The sequence below is a fragment of the Mirounga leonina genome, unplaced genomic scaffold, assembly GCF_011800145.1.
Source record: "Mirounga leonina isolate KUSES-001 unplaced genomic scaffold, KU_Mleo_1.0 Mir_115, whole genome shotgun sequence".
Classification (NCBI taxonomy): domain Eukaryota; kingdom Metazoa; phylum Chordata; class Mammalia; order Carnivora; family Phocidae; genus Mirounga; species Mirounga leonina.
The window spans coordinates 74,997,958-75,014,212 of NW_023270268.1; the positions used below are offsets into that span (position 1 = coordinate 74,997,958).

Below are 16,255 nucleotides of genomic sequence, written 5' to 3' on the forward strand. Positions count from 1 at the left end.
AATGCAGTTTCTGTAAGATGCCCCCATCGGATGGCCCACTGAGGGAAAGTCCCGAGAAATTCCCAGAGAATCTGGGGAGAGCCCTGGGCGGACAGAGGTCCCCATATGGGCCATCACATGTGAGACATCCCAGTTATGGGGGTCTCCTGATCCTGTGGGGGCATCCACCAAATGTGGGGTGCTCTGCTTGGATGGGGGCCTGTGGTGCCCACAGTGAAAGACTTCACCTAAGACAGAACAAAAAAGATAAAAGTTTATTGAATACACTGCAAGGGAGTAGTGGGCAGAGGAGAGACTTCAACAAGACAGTGGTGAGGGGCCACAGTTATAGGGTGGAGTGAGGGAGTATGGGGATGTTTGGAGTTTTCTTTTTTTGGTAATCTCTATTAGAAACTGTGCCTTGTTGTAATTGGTCAGTTAGGGCCTGTGGCTGTTTCGAGGTGGGTCACTTAATGAGACTGTTTGCAGTCAGCTCAGTAGTAGCTCTGGGCCCTTTTACCTTGATCAGATTTCCATTGCTCAGCCCTTTGCCTAAAATCTGCCTCTACAATTTCTAGTTTTTCTCAAAATAATCTTTAGAAACAGATCCTGATTCAATACATTCTGTGGTGATAAAAATGATTGCAGGGTTTTTGTTTTAGGGCTTTTTAAGTTTTAGTTTTGTGTGTTTCATTCCTCAAAGTCTGGTTTGCATTTATACCTATACACCTCAGATGGACTGCTGGCCTATTAAGGTTGACTTGTTTTGTGTTAAGAGAAGTTTTCAAGTTTAATGGTTTTCTGAAAGAGCTTGGTATTAAGTAGTCATTTGGAGAGGTTAGCTAGCAATGGGAGGTTAGGGGCATGCTGTGATTCCTTTTTTATAATTTTCTGCCCACAAGGAAATCACTTGTCCATGTTTAGTTATTTTTGTACTTAAAGAGGTCTAAATTAAAAGGTGTCCTGCCTCTTGAAATTTTCTAGGTTTTCTAGAATGACAGTGGTCATCACATCTGAGATGACTACCACAGTTTTCTGATGAAATCTTTCCTTAGTTCTACCTTTGGCTCCTTCTGAGGTAAAAGTAGTGCCTTGAGTTGAGAGTAAAGACTTTTCCTCTCGCAATTTAGGTCCCAGGGGTAGGGGAAGGGCTGCGAATTAACTGGCAAAAGACCGATTAACAGCAGAAAAGATAAGGTTTATTCACACAAGAACTAGGAGCACTTAGTAAAGGGTACTTTACTGATTAGAACAGAACTAAAGGTTTATATACCGGTTTAGCAAAATGTTGGGTAGCGGGAGGGAGAGACTTAGGGTTTCCCTGGGAAAGAAAATATGGATTGGTTTTTTGGGCTTTTGGATGCTAATGAACAGTTTAATTTACATTTCCCAGTGCTAAGGGTCTGTTCTTTCCCACACAGGTAACTCCCTCTGAGGAAGGCCAGTGTAGTTTTGTCATCAATCCTACTGTGTTTTCACAGGCTATGCTTAAATTTAGATGTTTCCTTTTGTGTCTGCTGTTGTTCAGATGTTTTCATTTTAAAGTAAGCTTCATTACCATTTTGGTAGGCTCTTAATCCCTTCATTCTCTTACTATTGTTTTTAAATAAAGCATTTTGAATAACCTAAGGATATTTTATATCAGAAATTACAATCTCAACAAAGACCTTCATCTAACTGGTATTTATTAAATGGTTTCTTTGAGTGAGGAATATGACAATTGTCTCCCAGTGATCCTTTGATAATAGTTCACGGCCACATTAAAAGTTTTATATTTAATCTCAATAGCAAATACCTAATTCAGTCAGGGAAAGGTGATTAATAGCATAAGATTCTTGATTATGTTTTTGAAAATATTCTTTTTAAAAAATGATGGTGATTGTTTTCTTTTTAATTTCAATGCAGAAACTTTTCAGAGTCATTGCTCCTCCTCTGAATGCAGGAAGGACGCTAACAGGTATAATTTTCTAAGTCTTGATTTTTTCCTTCTCTTCATAGTTTAAGATATTTAAATTTCATAAAATTGACCAATTTTATGTGTACAGTATGAATTTTGATAATCGTATATAATCATATTACCACCACCATAATCAAACTATAGAAGGAGCTGAAGTTCCTTCATACTGAAGTTAGCCTCTGCCCCTTTATACTCAGGCTTTTCCACCCAGGCAAACCTCCAGGCAGTCACTGTCTACTTTCTGACACTACTTGTCTTGTAAATGGACTCATACAGTAGGTAAATCTTTGGTGCTTTATTTCTTTCACTTAGCATAATGTTTTTGAGATACATCCAGGTTGTTGCATGTATTAATATTTGTTCCCTTTTACTTCTGAGTGGTATTTCACAGATTGAATATACTGTCAATTGTTTATTCACCAGATGATGGACATTTGACTTCCAATTTGGAGCTAAGTAATGTTGCTACAACATTTGTGAACAAGTTTTATTTCTAATTAAACTTAGGAGGAAATTATAGTCTAATGCAATTCTAAGAAATGACACAAGAGATCATGTATACTCTTTACCCAGTTTCCCCCAGTGATAACATCTTGCAAAACTAAAGCACAGTATCACAACTGGATATTCACATGGATAAAGTCAGGATACCAAACCATTTTATTACCACAGTATCCTTTATATTGCCTTTATCCCACATCACTGACCCTAAGCTGTGAATACGTTTTTGTGTGGGTATATGTGTTTATTTTTCTTGGGCAAGTACCTAAGAGTGGAATGGAGAAGATTATATGGTAAATACATGTTTTACTTTCCAAGGTAGTGCTACTTGGTTTTTCAGAATGACTAACATTTTGCATTTCTGTCAGCAATATGAGACTTCCAGTTGTTCCATGTCCTAGCAAACACTTGGTACTGGCAGTCTATAAATCTTTGAAAAATTTTAGCCATTCTAGTGGGTGTATGATGGTATCTCGTTGTGATTTTAATATTTATTTCCACAGTGGTTAGTGATGTTGAACATCTTCTCATGAGCTCTTGCCCATTCACATACACACGAACGAACACACACACACACACACACGTGTGTCTGTATTTTTAATCAATTAACTCTTTAGCACTTTTTTGGGATTAGAGAGGAGGTATTCCTGGACTTCGTATTAGTGGGTTGTAAAAGTTCCAAGTGAATGAATCCCCACCAGAGCCTGTGAGTTCTTTATTTGGTCTGGATATGAGCCCTTTTTCAAGATACATTTTGCAGAATTTTCTTCCAGTCTGTTGCTTAGCTTTTCGCTTTCTTAAACATGTTTTTCATAGAACAACAGTTTTGAATCTTCATTAAGTTCATTTTATTCATTTTTTCTTTTGTAGTTTTAGACTTTTGGTGTTTTAAGAAATCTTTGTCCAATTCAGTGTCATAAAGATTTTCTCCTGTGTTTTTTTCTATAAATTTAATAGTTTCAGCACTTATATTTAGGTCTGTAATCCATTTTGAGTTAATTTTCCTATGGAATGCAAGGTAAAGTTCAAGGATTTTTTTTTCTCATAAAGCTATCAGTTTCTTTACCACTTTTTGAAAAGATATCTTGTTTCCATTGACACCTTTTTTGTTTAAAAAAAAATTGGCAGAAATATATTTTTGTCAAAAATCAATTGAGCATATAAGTATGGGTCTCTTTCTGTGCTCTTTCTGTTCCCTTGATCTGTATGTCTGTACTTAGGCCAGGATTATACTGTCTTGACTATTATAGCTTTATAGTAAGTCTTGAGATCAGGTACTTAAATCTTCCAACTTTTTCTTTCTCAAAATTATTGTGACTAGTCTAGGTCCTTTGTCTTTACATATAACTACTGAAGTCAACTCATTGCTTCCTTTTAAAAAACATATTAGAAATTTATTTGAGGGCGCCTGGGTGGCTCAGTCGGTTAAGCAACTGCCTTCGGCTCAGGTCATGATCCCGGAGTCCCGGGATCGAGTCCCACATCGGGCTCCCTGCTCGACGGGGAGTCTGCTTCTCCCTCTCCCCCTCCCCCTGCTTGTGTTCCCTCTCTCGCTATGTCTCTCTCTGTCAAATAAATAAATAAAATCTTTAAAAAAAAAAAAAAAGAAATTTATTTGAGATTGCACTTGACCCTATAAATTAACTTGGGGGAGATTGCCATCTTAACACTGTTGAGCATTCTGTGAACGTGATCTGTTTCTCCATTTATTTTGGTCTTTTAAAGTCAGTTTGGTTTCCCAATTTCTGCAAAAAGGCGGCTGGGATTTTAATAAGGATGCTTTGAATCTATAGATCAATTTGGGGATTATTGCTGTCTTAACATCATTAAGTCTTTTAATCCATGAACATAGGATATCTTCCCATTTATTTAGGTCTTGTTTAATTTCTCTCAACGATGTTTTGCAGTTTGTCAGTGTGTAAGTCATATACTTCTTTTGTTGAATCTATTCCTATTTTACTTATTTTGATGCTATTATAAATGGAATTGGTATTTTAATTTCATTTTTGGAATATTCTTTGTGAGTTTATAGAAATGAAATTGATTTTTGTATATTGATCTTATATCCTGCATTCTTGCTGAATTCATTCTAATTTTTTAAATGGATTCTGTAGAATTTTCTGCATATGTAAGATCATGTTATCTGTAAATACAGATAGTTTTACTTTTTCCTTTCTAATCTGAATGCCTTCTATTTCTTTTTTTTTTTTCCCTCTAATTGGCCTGGTTAGAACCTCCAATACACTGTTGAATGAAGTGGCAAGAGTAGACATCTTTATCTTTTTCCTGATCTAAGGGGGAAAGCATTCAGTCTTTCATTATTAAATATGATGTAAACTGTGGGTTTTTCATAAATGACCTTATCAGTTTGAAGAAATTTCCTTCTTTTCCTAGTTTGTTGAGTGCTTTTAATATGAAAGAATTGGATTTTATCAAATGCCTTTTTCTGCATCTATTAAGATAATCTTGTGGGTTTTGTCCTTTATTTTATATGGTCTGTAAGATTTCATTGATTTTTATACGTTAAGCCAGTGTTACATTGTTGGGATAAATACCCCTTGGTCATGATGTACACATCTTTTATAGGTTCTGTTGGATTCAGTTTGCTAGTTTTTTGGGGGTTTTTTGTTTTTTTGAGGATTTTTATGTCTGTAAAGGATATCCTTTAGTTTTATATTCTTTTCATGTCTTTTTCTGGTCCTAGTATCGAGTATAGTTGATACTTGGTATACTTGCATTATGGGATGAGTCGGGAAGTGCTCTGTCTTCTGATCTTTGGAAGAGTTTATGAAGGATTGGTATTCTTTTTTAAATGTTTGGTAGAATTCAGGGGTGCCTGGGTGGCTTATTCAGTTTAGTTTCTGACTCTTGGTTTTGGCTCAGGTCATGATCTCAGGGTTATGGGATTGAGCCCTGGGTTGGGCTCCATGCTCAATGGGGTCTGCTGGAGATTCTCTCTCTCCTCTCAGCCCGTCCCCCCACTCATGCACTCTCTCTCTCTCTCACCCACCCTCCCTTTCTCTCCCTTTCTCTCCCTTTCTCTGTCCCGCTCTCTCTGTCTCTGCCTCTCTCTCCAAAAATAAATCTTTTAAAAAGGGGCACCTTGGTGGCATAGTTGGTTAAGCCTCTGACTCTTGGTTTCAGTTCAGGTCATGATCTCTGGGTCGTGGGATTGAGCCCCGGATTGGGCTCCTTGTTCAGTGTGGAGTCGGCTTGGGTTTCTCTCTCCCTCTGCCCCTCTCCCCCACACTCACATGTGCACTCTCTCTCTCTAAAATAAATAAATAAATCTTAAAAAACAAGTTTGGAATTTGGTGGAATTAGTGAAGCCATGTGAGCCTGAGATATTCTTAGTTGGAAGTTTTTAAGTTCAGTCTCTTTGCTTGTTATAGTTTGTTCAGATTATCTGTTTCATTTTGAGTCAGTTTTGGTATTTCTAGGAATTTGTCCATTTCATCTGTGTTATCTAATTTGTTGGCATATAGTGCTTATGGTATGATCTTGTATTCCTTTTATTTTTATAAGGTCAGTACTGATATCTTTTATTTCTGATTTGAGTAACTTGAGTCTTGTTTCTTGGTCTGTCTAGCTAAAGGTTTGTCAGTTTTGTTGGCCTTTTCAGAGAATCAATTTTGATTTCATTGATATTCTTTATTTTCCTTTCATCTTTCATTTATTTCAGCTTTAACCTTTAATGTTTACGTCCTTCATCTTACTAATTGGGTTTGATTCACCCCCCCCCCTTTTTTTTTTAGCCTTTTGAAGTGGAATTTTAGGTTATTTGAAATCTTTTTTCTTTTTAAAAAAAGGTATTTATACCTACAAATATTCTTCTAAGTAATGCATTAGCTGTATCCCATAAATTTTGGTATTTTGTGTCTTTATTTTAATTCATCTCAAAGTAATTGCTAATTTTCCTTGTGATACTGGTTTTTTAGAAGTATGTTATTTAATTTCAACGTATCTGTTGTTTTCTCACTTTTCCTCCTCATACTGATTTCTGATTTTATTACATTGTGGCCAGAGAACATACTTTGTATGATTTCTGTCTTTTTAAATTTACTGAGACTTATTTAATATTTTTTATTTTGAGAGAGCAAGAGAGAGCCGGGGGAGGGGCAGAGGGAGAGAGAGAATCTCAAGCAGACTCCATGCTGAGAACAGAGCTGGACATGGGGCTTGATTTCACAACCCTGAGATCATGATCTGAGCTGAAATCAAGAGTCACATGCTTAACTAAGCCACCCAGGAGCCCCAAGACTTATTTTATAGCCTAACATAGGGTCTGTTGTGGAGAATGTTCCATATGCACTCGAAAATAATGTGTTGAATATGTTTTGTTGTTGAGTGGAATGTTCTGTAGATGTCTATTGGGTCTAGTTGGCTTATAGTTTTAAGATTTCTGTTTACTGTTCATCTTCTGCTAATTGTTCTATCCATTATTAAAAGTGGATTTGTGAAGTCTCCAAGTATTACTGTTGAATTGTTTATGTCTTTATCAGTTTGCTTCATTTTATTTTAGCACTTTCAATGCTTCAGCAGGTAGCTTATAATTCTGCCTTAACCTTTACTTCCTGCTTGTGCAGAGCCTCAAAGTCTGCCATGAGTAGATTAGGACTTTACCAGGTCTTTCCTGGATATGTGTACAACCCTGTATGTCCTTCTAGAATTCTGGAAATATGTTGGAACTTTTTAAAGCCCCCTGCAGACTCCCATTCTCCAGTTTTTCCTTTTAAGTTTTTTGTTGAGTTTATTGGTTCATTCTGGTAGTACCACCTCTGGCACCTGTAAAGTTAAGTTGGACTGTTTTTGACAGATGTCCTGGGTGGGGGCAGGGGGATGTGGATAGTGCTGTTTGCATTGAGTAAGCTCAGTCAGGACAAAAAAAAGACAAGCCTTGAGAATGGAGCTTCTAAGTGAGCTGCCAAATACGTCACATATTTATAGTTCTCCGAGGTTGAGGCTTTGGGGGAGCTCCAAACCCATTTTATTCCTTCAGGTGGCCACTATAACCTAGAGCTATGGTAAAACTGGGGAAGGGGGGATAGGACTAGGTAACATTAAAATGTCATAAAGCTCACAGAAATAAAGAATACCTTTGAGGGGCTCATTAATAGACTGAACATAGCTGAGGAAAGAACCTCTGAGCTTGAGGACATAACAACAGAAAGTTCAAAAACTGAAAAGCCACGAGAAAAACACTGAAAACAGAACAGAACAGAACATCCAAGTGTTCTGTGGGAACTGTGGGACAACTACAAAAGGTGTAACATACACATAATGGGAATATCAGAGGGAAAAGGAAGAAAGGAGCAGAAGCAGTATTTGAAGTAATAATAACTGAGGATTTCCCCAAATTAATGTCAGACACCAAACCACAGACCCAAGAAGCTAGGAGAACAGTAAGCAGGCTGAACATCAGCAAAACAAACAAACAAAAAAACCCCACACCACACCTATGCATATCATATTTACACTGCAGAAAAGATAAAGATTCTGAAAGAGGCCAGAGGAAAAAAGAACCTTACTTGTAAAGGAGCAAAAATGAGAATTACATGTGACTTCTTAGAAACCATGCAAGAAAGAAGAGAATGGAGTAAATATTTAAAGTGTTGGGAACAAATATTTAAAGTGTTGAGAGAAAAAACCCCATCAACATAGAATTTTGTACCCTGTAAAATTATCCTTCAACAGTGAAAGAGAAATAGACTTTCTGAGACAAACCAAATGGAGAGAATTTGTTGCCAATAGACCTGTCTTATAAGAAATGTTAAAAGAAGTTCCTTAGAGAGAAAGAAAATAATATAGGTAAGAAACTCAGATCCAAGGAAGAGCATCAGAGAATTAATAAGTGAAGGTAAAACAGAAATGTTTATTTTTCTTATTCTTTTTTTCCCAAAGAATTGTAAAATGTACTATATACGTATTGCAGCTTTTCATGCCATCATTGTCACTAATGATTATTGATACACAGCAGGTGATTTCATCAGCCCTGTGGACTGGCATCCAAATAGAATCTTATGCAGCAGCAACATAGGTGCTGCTCCCAGCCAGAGTTTACGTGAGTTTAACTTGAACAGGACTATAAAGGAGAGCAGTTCCAACACCAAGAAAATAACATAAAAGTTACACCACCATGGAATCAGGCAGGCAAATGAGAACACATGTCCTTCTGGGCTTCTATGGCCTAGGAAAATTTGAAGTGCAGTTTCCAGAAAAAACAAACACAAAACAAAACAAGCGACTTTATCCCCTCATCCTTGGGGTGTTTTATGGATCTGGAAGTTTTGTGTTGCATATAGAAAAAATTTCTGAAACTCAGTTCACAGAGGAGACAAGGACAGGAAATGGACTTGGTTCTTCCCCTGCCCTGATGTTCTCTCGACATGGGGGGTACAGGGGTGGAGTTTTATCTCTTTGCAAAAAACACTGGACTTTGGGTGGGGGTACAGACATGGATGGCTGTTAGTGCCCCTTGCTAAGTCAGTCTGCAGAGACCTGGGCTTTGTAGGGGAAATGATCTTCATCAGGAGGAAATTTGATTGACAAACAGGGAAACTATGAGGACTAGAGAAAGCCCAACCTCGTCCCCCTCCAACCAGCCACTACAGAGAACCCTAAACTTTTTACTGGAAAAAGGGGGCTTCCTCAGGGGTGCTCAGTCTTTTTAAAGATAATGGCATGTCAGCCAATATCTAAAGGAATGAGTGTGCCCCCAGAACACACCCCCACAGAGAAACCAAGAGCTTAGCTCCAACAGCAATTTCCAGAAACATGCCCTCTGGTTTTCTTGGAATGCGCCCCGACTTTGACAAGCTGCTCTGTCATGAGCCTCTGCAAATGGCATCCCCTGGGCATGAAGCCAAGGGATGTTGTGGCATTGAGGTGTGAGCTGCAATCCTGGGGTATAATTGGAGGGTCGTGCTCTGCCCTTCAGCCAGCTGAGGTCATGAACACACTCTCCGGCTTCCTTCTAAACACAGCAAATACAGACCACACCACCAAGCAACAAGATTCAAACAGTTTGGCTCAAAAAAACCTCTGTTTTTCTTTTCTTTTTTTTTTTTTTTTTGATCTATCAGATAATAGTTCAAGATTATAATAGCAACAATGGATTTGATTATGTGTGTACATATGTGTGTATGTTTATGTATAAATGAAATGAAGGACTGCAAGGACACAAGGTACAGGAGGGAGGAATTAAGAGTATTTCATTGGTATAAGATAGTTATACTACCTGTGAAAGCAGTATAGTGTTATTTGGAAGTCGATCTGGATTGGTAGTAAATTTATGTTGCAGACAGGAGAGCAACAACTAAAAAGAGGATGCATAATTGATATACTAGGAAAAGGGAAAAATAGAATTATATAAAATGTTCAGTTAAAACTGCAAAAGGCAGAAAAAGTATTGAAGACAAAAATATGAATAAAGAATATGGACAAGAAATAGAAAACAGTAACAACATGGTAGATATCCACATATATCAGTAATCATTTAAAATGTCCATAGTCTAAATATACCAATTAAAAGAGAATATTAGAATGGGTCAAAAAAACAAGACTCAACTAAAAGTTGTGTATAAGAAACCCATTTTAAATATAAATATAAGGACACATTAAATAAACAGAGAAAGATATCCACAATAACGCTAATTAAAGGAAAGCAGGAGTAACTATATTAATTTCAGACAGAGCCAACTTCAGAACAAATAAACTTATCAGGGATAATGAGGGGCATTATATAATGATTAAGGGATTAATACTTTAAGAAGACATAACAATTCTTAATGTGCATGCACCTAACAACAGTGCCAAAATACATGAGGCAAAAACTGATAGAATAGTGAGGAGAAATAGATAAATCCACTATTACAGTTGGAGATTTTAACACCCCATATCAGAAATGTACAGATCCAGCAGGCAGAAAATTAGTAAGGACATAGGTGAACTCAGCAGCACCTTCATTCAACTGGGTATTATTAACATCTGTAGGCTATTTCATCCAACCATACAAGATTACACATTCTTTTCAAGATCATGTGAAACATTTACTAATAAGAGAGACCACATTCAGAGCCATAAAACTTTAAGAAATTTAAAAGAGTAGAAATCATACAACACCTGCTCTTAGAGCACAGTAGAATTAACATAGACATAAGGTTGAAAGAAAGCTGGAAAATTCAAAATATACATAGAGATTAAGCAATACACTTCTAAGTAACACGAGACAAAGGAGAAATCTCAAGAAATTTAATATTTTTAATTAAGTGAAAATACTTGTAATATGTGAGATGCAGCAAAAGCAGTGCTCTGAGGGAAATTTATAACATTGAATGCATATATTAGAAAAAAAAGAAAGATTTAAAATCAATACTCTAAGGCTTCTACTTTATTTTTTATTTTTTATTTTTTTTAAAGATTTTATTTATTTATTCATGAGAGACAGAGAGAGAGAGAGAGAGAGAGGCAGAGGGAGAAGCAGGCTCCCAAGGAGCAGGGAGCCTGATGTGGGACTCGATCCCAGGACCCTGGGATCATGACCTGAGCCGAAGGCAGACGCTTAACCATCTGAGCCACCCAGGCGCCCTAAGGCTTCTACTTTAGGAATTTAGAAAAAGAAGAGCAAATTAAGTCCAAAGCGAGCAAAGAAAAGAAATAATAAACATTGGAGCAGATATCCATGAAATTAAAAACAGGAAGTCATTAGAGAAAATTGTTGACTTTTTTGAAAAGCTATTTCTTTGAAAAGATCAATAAGATTGATTAGCCTCTAGCCATATCAACAAAGAGAAAAGACACAAATTACTAGTATTAGAAATGAAAGCGAAGACATCAGTACAGATCCCATGGATATTAAAAGGATAAGAAAGGAATATTATAAACACATGTCCACAAATTTGATAACCCTTACGAAATAGACTAATTCTTTGAAGGATACAAGAAGAAATTGATAATCTGTATAAGCCTACATCTATTATGGAAATTGAGTCAATAATTAATAACCTTCTTGAACAAAAGTGCCAGGCCCAGATAGGTTTCACTGGTAAATTCTACCAAACATGTAAGGAAGAAGTTACACCAATTCTTTGCAGTCTCTTCTAAAAGAGCTAAGGGAATACTTCTGACTCAATCTGTGAGGCCAGCATTAACCTAATGCCCTAATAGCAAAATCAGACAAAGATGTTATAGCAAAAGAAAACTTCAGACAAGTATCTCTCATGAGCATAGACGTAGAAATACTCAATAAAATATTAGCAAATTGAATTCAAGAATGTATAAAAAGAATTATTCACTACAACCAAATAAGACTTATCCCAGGTATACACGGCTGCTTCAGCGTTTGAAAATTAATTATTCCATTCCATCAGTAAGGAAGAGAAGAAAAATCTGATCATGTCAACAGATGCAGAAAAAGCATTTGACAAAATCCAACATCCATTCATGAAAAAAAAAACTGTCCGTAATTGAGGAAAACTTTCTCAACTTGATAAAGAACATCTATAAAAAAACACTACAGCTAACATCATACTTAATAGTGAGAAATTTGAAGCTTTACTGCAAAATCAGGGTCAAGGCAAGGATGTCCCCTTCTCATTGCTGCTTTTAACATCATACTAGAAGTCCTACCTAATGCAAAAAGACAAGAAAAGGAATAGAAGGTTATATAGTTTGGGAAGGAAAAAATAAAACTGTTCATAGGTGACATCATTTATGTAGAAAATGTGAAAGACTTGACAAAAAAACCCATGGAACTAATAAGCAATTGTAGCAAGGTTGCAGGATGTAAGGTTAATTAATATACGAAAGGCAGTTGCTTTAGTACATACTTGGAATAAACAAGTGGAATTTGAAATTATAAACATTACCATTTATATTAGCACTATAAAAAATGAATTACATATGTATAAATATAACAAAATATAAAATCTATATGAAGACTACAAAACTGATGAAAGATATCAAAGAACTAAATAGATGGATATTCTATGTTCATGGAGTGGAACTCCCAGTATTGTCAAGATGTCATTTTTTTCCTCAACTTTATGTACAGATTCAGATGTAATCCCAATCAAAATCCCAGGTAAGTTATTTTTTGGATATTGATAAACTGATTCTAAAATTTATATGGAGAGACAAAAGATCCAGAAGAGCAAAGTCAGTATTGAGAGAGAAGAACAAAGCTGGCAAACTGACACTACCCAAGACTTTGTGTAACTACAATAATTGAGACAGTGTGGTATCAGCAAAAAAAAAAAAAAGAAAGAAAGAAAGAAAAAGAAAAACAGGTGAGTAGAACAGAATAGAGAGTCCCAAAATAGACTCATAAATATAGTCTGAACTTTGACAAAGAAGCAAAGACAATACATTGGACAAAGATAGTCTTTCCAACAAATAGTGCTGGGACAACTGGACATCCACATTTAAAAAAAAAATTGAGACACAGAATTTACACCCTTTACAAAAATGAGTCCAAAATGGATTTTAGACCTAATTGTAGAATGCAAAGCTAGGAGAACATCTAGAATATAGCATAGGAGATAATTGGCTGTGGTTATGGTGATGAATTTTTAGATACAGTATCATTCAGTGAAAAGATACCATCCATCAAAGAAATAATAAGCTGGACTTTGTTAAAATTAAAAACTTGTGCTCTACAAATGACAATATCAAGAGAAAGAAAATAATCCACAGATTGGGAGAAAATATTTGTAGAAGACTGTTACCTGGGGTGCCTGGGTGGCTCAGTCGTTAAGCGTCTGCCTTCGGCCTAGGTCATGATCCCAGGGTCTTGGGATCGAGCCCCGCATCGGGCTCCCTGCTCAGCGGGAAGCCTGCTTCTCCTTCTCCAACTCCCCCTGCTTGTGTTCCCTCTCTCACTGTCTCTCTCTCTCTCTGTCAAATAAATAAAAATCTTAAAAAAAAAAAATTACCCAAAGTATACAAAGAACTCTTGAAACTTAGCAATAAGAAAATGAGCAACTGGATTTAAAAATGGACAAAAGATCTGAATAGCCATCTCACCAAAGAAGATACACAGAGGTCAAGTAAGCATATGAAGAGCTATTCAACATCATTAGGACATTAAAAATTAAAGCAACGAGATACCACTGCACGCCTGTTGGGATGGCCAAAATCTGTAACACTGACAACACCAAATTCTGGCAATGATGTGGAGCAACAGGAACTCTCATTTATTGCTGGTGAGAATGCATAATGGTACAGCCACTGTGGAAGATGGTTTGGCAGTTTCTAACAAAACTAAACCTACTTATACTGTATGCTAAGGGTTGATAGGGATGAGTAGGCTGAGCACAGAGGACTTTAGAGAAGTGAAACTGTTCTGTATAGTACTGTAATGGTGTTTGTACATCAGCATGCATTTGCCAAAACCCATTGAATGCACAACATTAAGAGTAAACCCTAATGTAAACTGTAGACGTCATGTGATGATGTGTCACTGTAGATTCATTGATGATAAGAAATGTACCACTCTAGAGCAGATGTTGATAGTGGAGGAGATTGTATGATTATTCATATAATTTCGAGCAATTCAAGTTTATTTGGACTTAGAACAACATAGATTTGGAGTATTTAGAAAGGATGACTGATTAAGAGATGTACACTTGCTTGCATTATGTCCACTATTTGTATATCAAAAATAAAAACTTCAGCTTATCATCATTATTACCAATCACAAATTCTTATGATCTGCACACCATAAGAATTATTAATCACTTTATCCACTCTTGAGTCTTCTGCTCTGTTCTCTGTTGCCCTTGACCCTTTGGCCTAAAACTAATCTATGTCTCTTATTTTAAACATTTGTGAACAGTGGCCTTCTCAGCCCTAGAGCACAATAGGTAGTAAGAGTCCATGTTACAGATGAGAAGACATTACAGTTTTGCCTTAATATTACTTAATTGGTCATGATCTTTAACTCATCCACTCATTGCCTGTTCTACACCTTCCCCTGGTCCCAAGCTATTGGTTAAGCCAACAATGCATGGGTCTCTACCCTCAGATGTATGTCTTCTACTGTACCCTTGTTTGACTCATTGATTTTGTATCTGTGAAAAGAATCTAATGGAAATTCTAAAAACAAGAATGAAAGTGGTCTTATCCCAAATCATGTATTATTTAGGAAGATACCTTAATTGCCAAGTTTCATTTTTTGTTTCCACATAAAGATTATATTTCTAAAAGGTTTGAGAGAGAATTGCTGAAGATACTTTTTCTATTTTAGATGAGCAAGTTGTTATGGGCAACAAACTTCTTGTATATATTAGGTAAGAGATTAAAAAAAAAATTTATCTGTGTGTATGCTCCTTCTGTAATTTCCCCCCTGTATTCTTAGAGGTACTGTCATTTCCTATATGTATAGTGCTTTTCATGTTTCAGTGTTTGCATGTACAGTGTGGTTCTCAACCATAGGTGATTTTGTCCCCTGTTGGTGAACCCCCCACCCCCCGATGTTTGGCAATGTCTAGAGTCATTTTTGTTTGTCACAATCAGGGCTGGGGGAGAGATGCTGCTGTCATCTAGTGGGTGGTGGCCAGAGATGTTGCTGAGCATCCTGCAGTGCACAGGGTAGTCCACACAACAAAGAATTATCTCTCTCAAAATATGAATAACACTGAGGTTGAGAAAGCCTGGTGGTAGAGTATTTTACTTTTACTACTGACAACTCTGTGGAATATGTGTTGTCTCTATTTTATATAAAAGGACAAGAGATGTGTTTAGATCATGAAAAAGTTAGTGACAGAGGTTAAGCTGTGAAATGTTTATCTCCTTACTCCTCGAACGGGGTTCTTTCCAACAGACTAGGTAGGCTCAGAATTGTGTCCTGATAGAACTTAGATAGCTAACTGGCTGCCAGGCTAGCAGGCAGGAAGGTGACAGAACCTGCCAGAGCATTATTTTAGCCCCTATCTAGTGTCAATGTTAACTTTGAGACCTATTTCATACTTGTTACATTGATTTTTTGGGGAAGAACATTGCAGCATCTACCTAGTACTGTATATGTACTTTAAACTTCTTAGAATGTGCTGTCTGTAATCCAACATTCAAAATTGATGACTAGGTCAAAAAAGTTGAAAATCAGTGCCCCTTCCCCACCCAAAATGAGGACATATTCAGAAGACATCTTTATGGTTCAGCCCACAAGGCATAATTCATAAAGCATTAGCTATAAGGGAGGTCTGATTCAGAGGTAAAACTGTACAGTTAATTTCTCATCAGGTTCTCCTCTCCCTGAAGACTTGTCCTATTGTGGACATTTTCCAGACATTGTTAACCTAGCTCATTCCCTGTCTTTAATCACTGTTCTTAGAGCCACTGGTTTAAAGTCTCTGAGAACATTAGGCTTTTCACCGATAAATCACCGGTAAAACCAGGGCCATTAGGTTTTTTCTGGTGCTGAGTGTGAGACTTTCCGATAGTCTGTTCTTATTCCTTCTTGTACACTTAATGTGGCCTGGGTTTTTCTCAGGAAGAGTAAGAAGAAATGAAAGTGCTTACTCTGTCACAGGGTGTGTTATTTCACCACCATCCCTGTGGGCCACAGTTTCTGAACTGCCTCTCATCTTGATCAGGTCTGAACTTGACCTGACAAAAGCTGAGCCTGCTTAAAAATCAAATGAATATCTTGGGTTTGAGAAAGAATGTGTTCTCAGCCCATTACAAGTCACCAACTCTTTCTCTTTCTTTTCTTCTAGCTGTTGTCTTGCAGGCCGAGCCTATCCCCTTGGTGACATCCCTGAAGATCTTGTTCCCTTGGTTAAAAACCAGGTTGGTGCTATTTCCACGGCATTTTTATGA

General features: G+C 36.9%; 1 protein-coding gene and 1 long non-coding RNA gene across 7 annotated transcripts in view; both read left to right on the forward strand.

The window, feature by feature from the left end:
• The window catches only part of VPS8 (VPS8 subunit of CORVET complex), a 252,231-nt gene that overhangs the window by 96,480 nt on the left and 139,496 nt on the right, over positions 1-16,255 (forward strand). For all 6 annotated transcript variants that reach the window (XM_034999742.1, XM_034999746.1, XM_034999741.1 and 3 more), the window contains 3 exons: positions 1,885-1,936; positions 14,682-14,724; positions 16,153-16,225. In XM_034999742.1, coding sequence (XP_034855633.1) covers positions 1,885-1,936; positions 14,682-14,724; positions 16,153-16,225 — 168 coding nt within the window. The remainder of the gene's footprint in view (positions 1-1,884; positions 1,937-14,681; positions 14,725-16,152; positions 16,226-16,255) is intronic.
• LOC118006909 lies at positions 2,223-12,733 on the forward strand. Its single transcript, XR_004678220.1, has 2 exons — positions 2,223-2,607; positions 12,489-12,733. It is a non-coding gene; the product is annotated as an uncharacterized LOC118006909 (long non-coding RNA).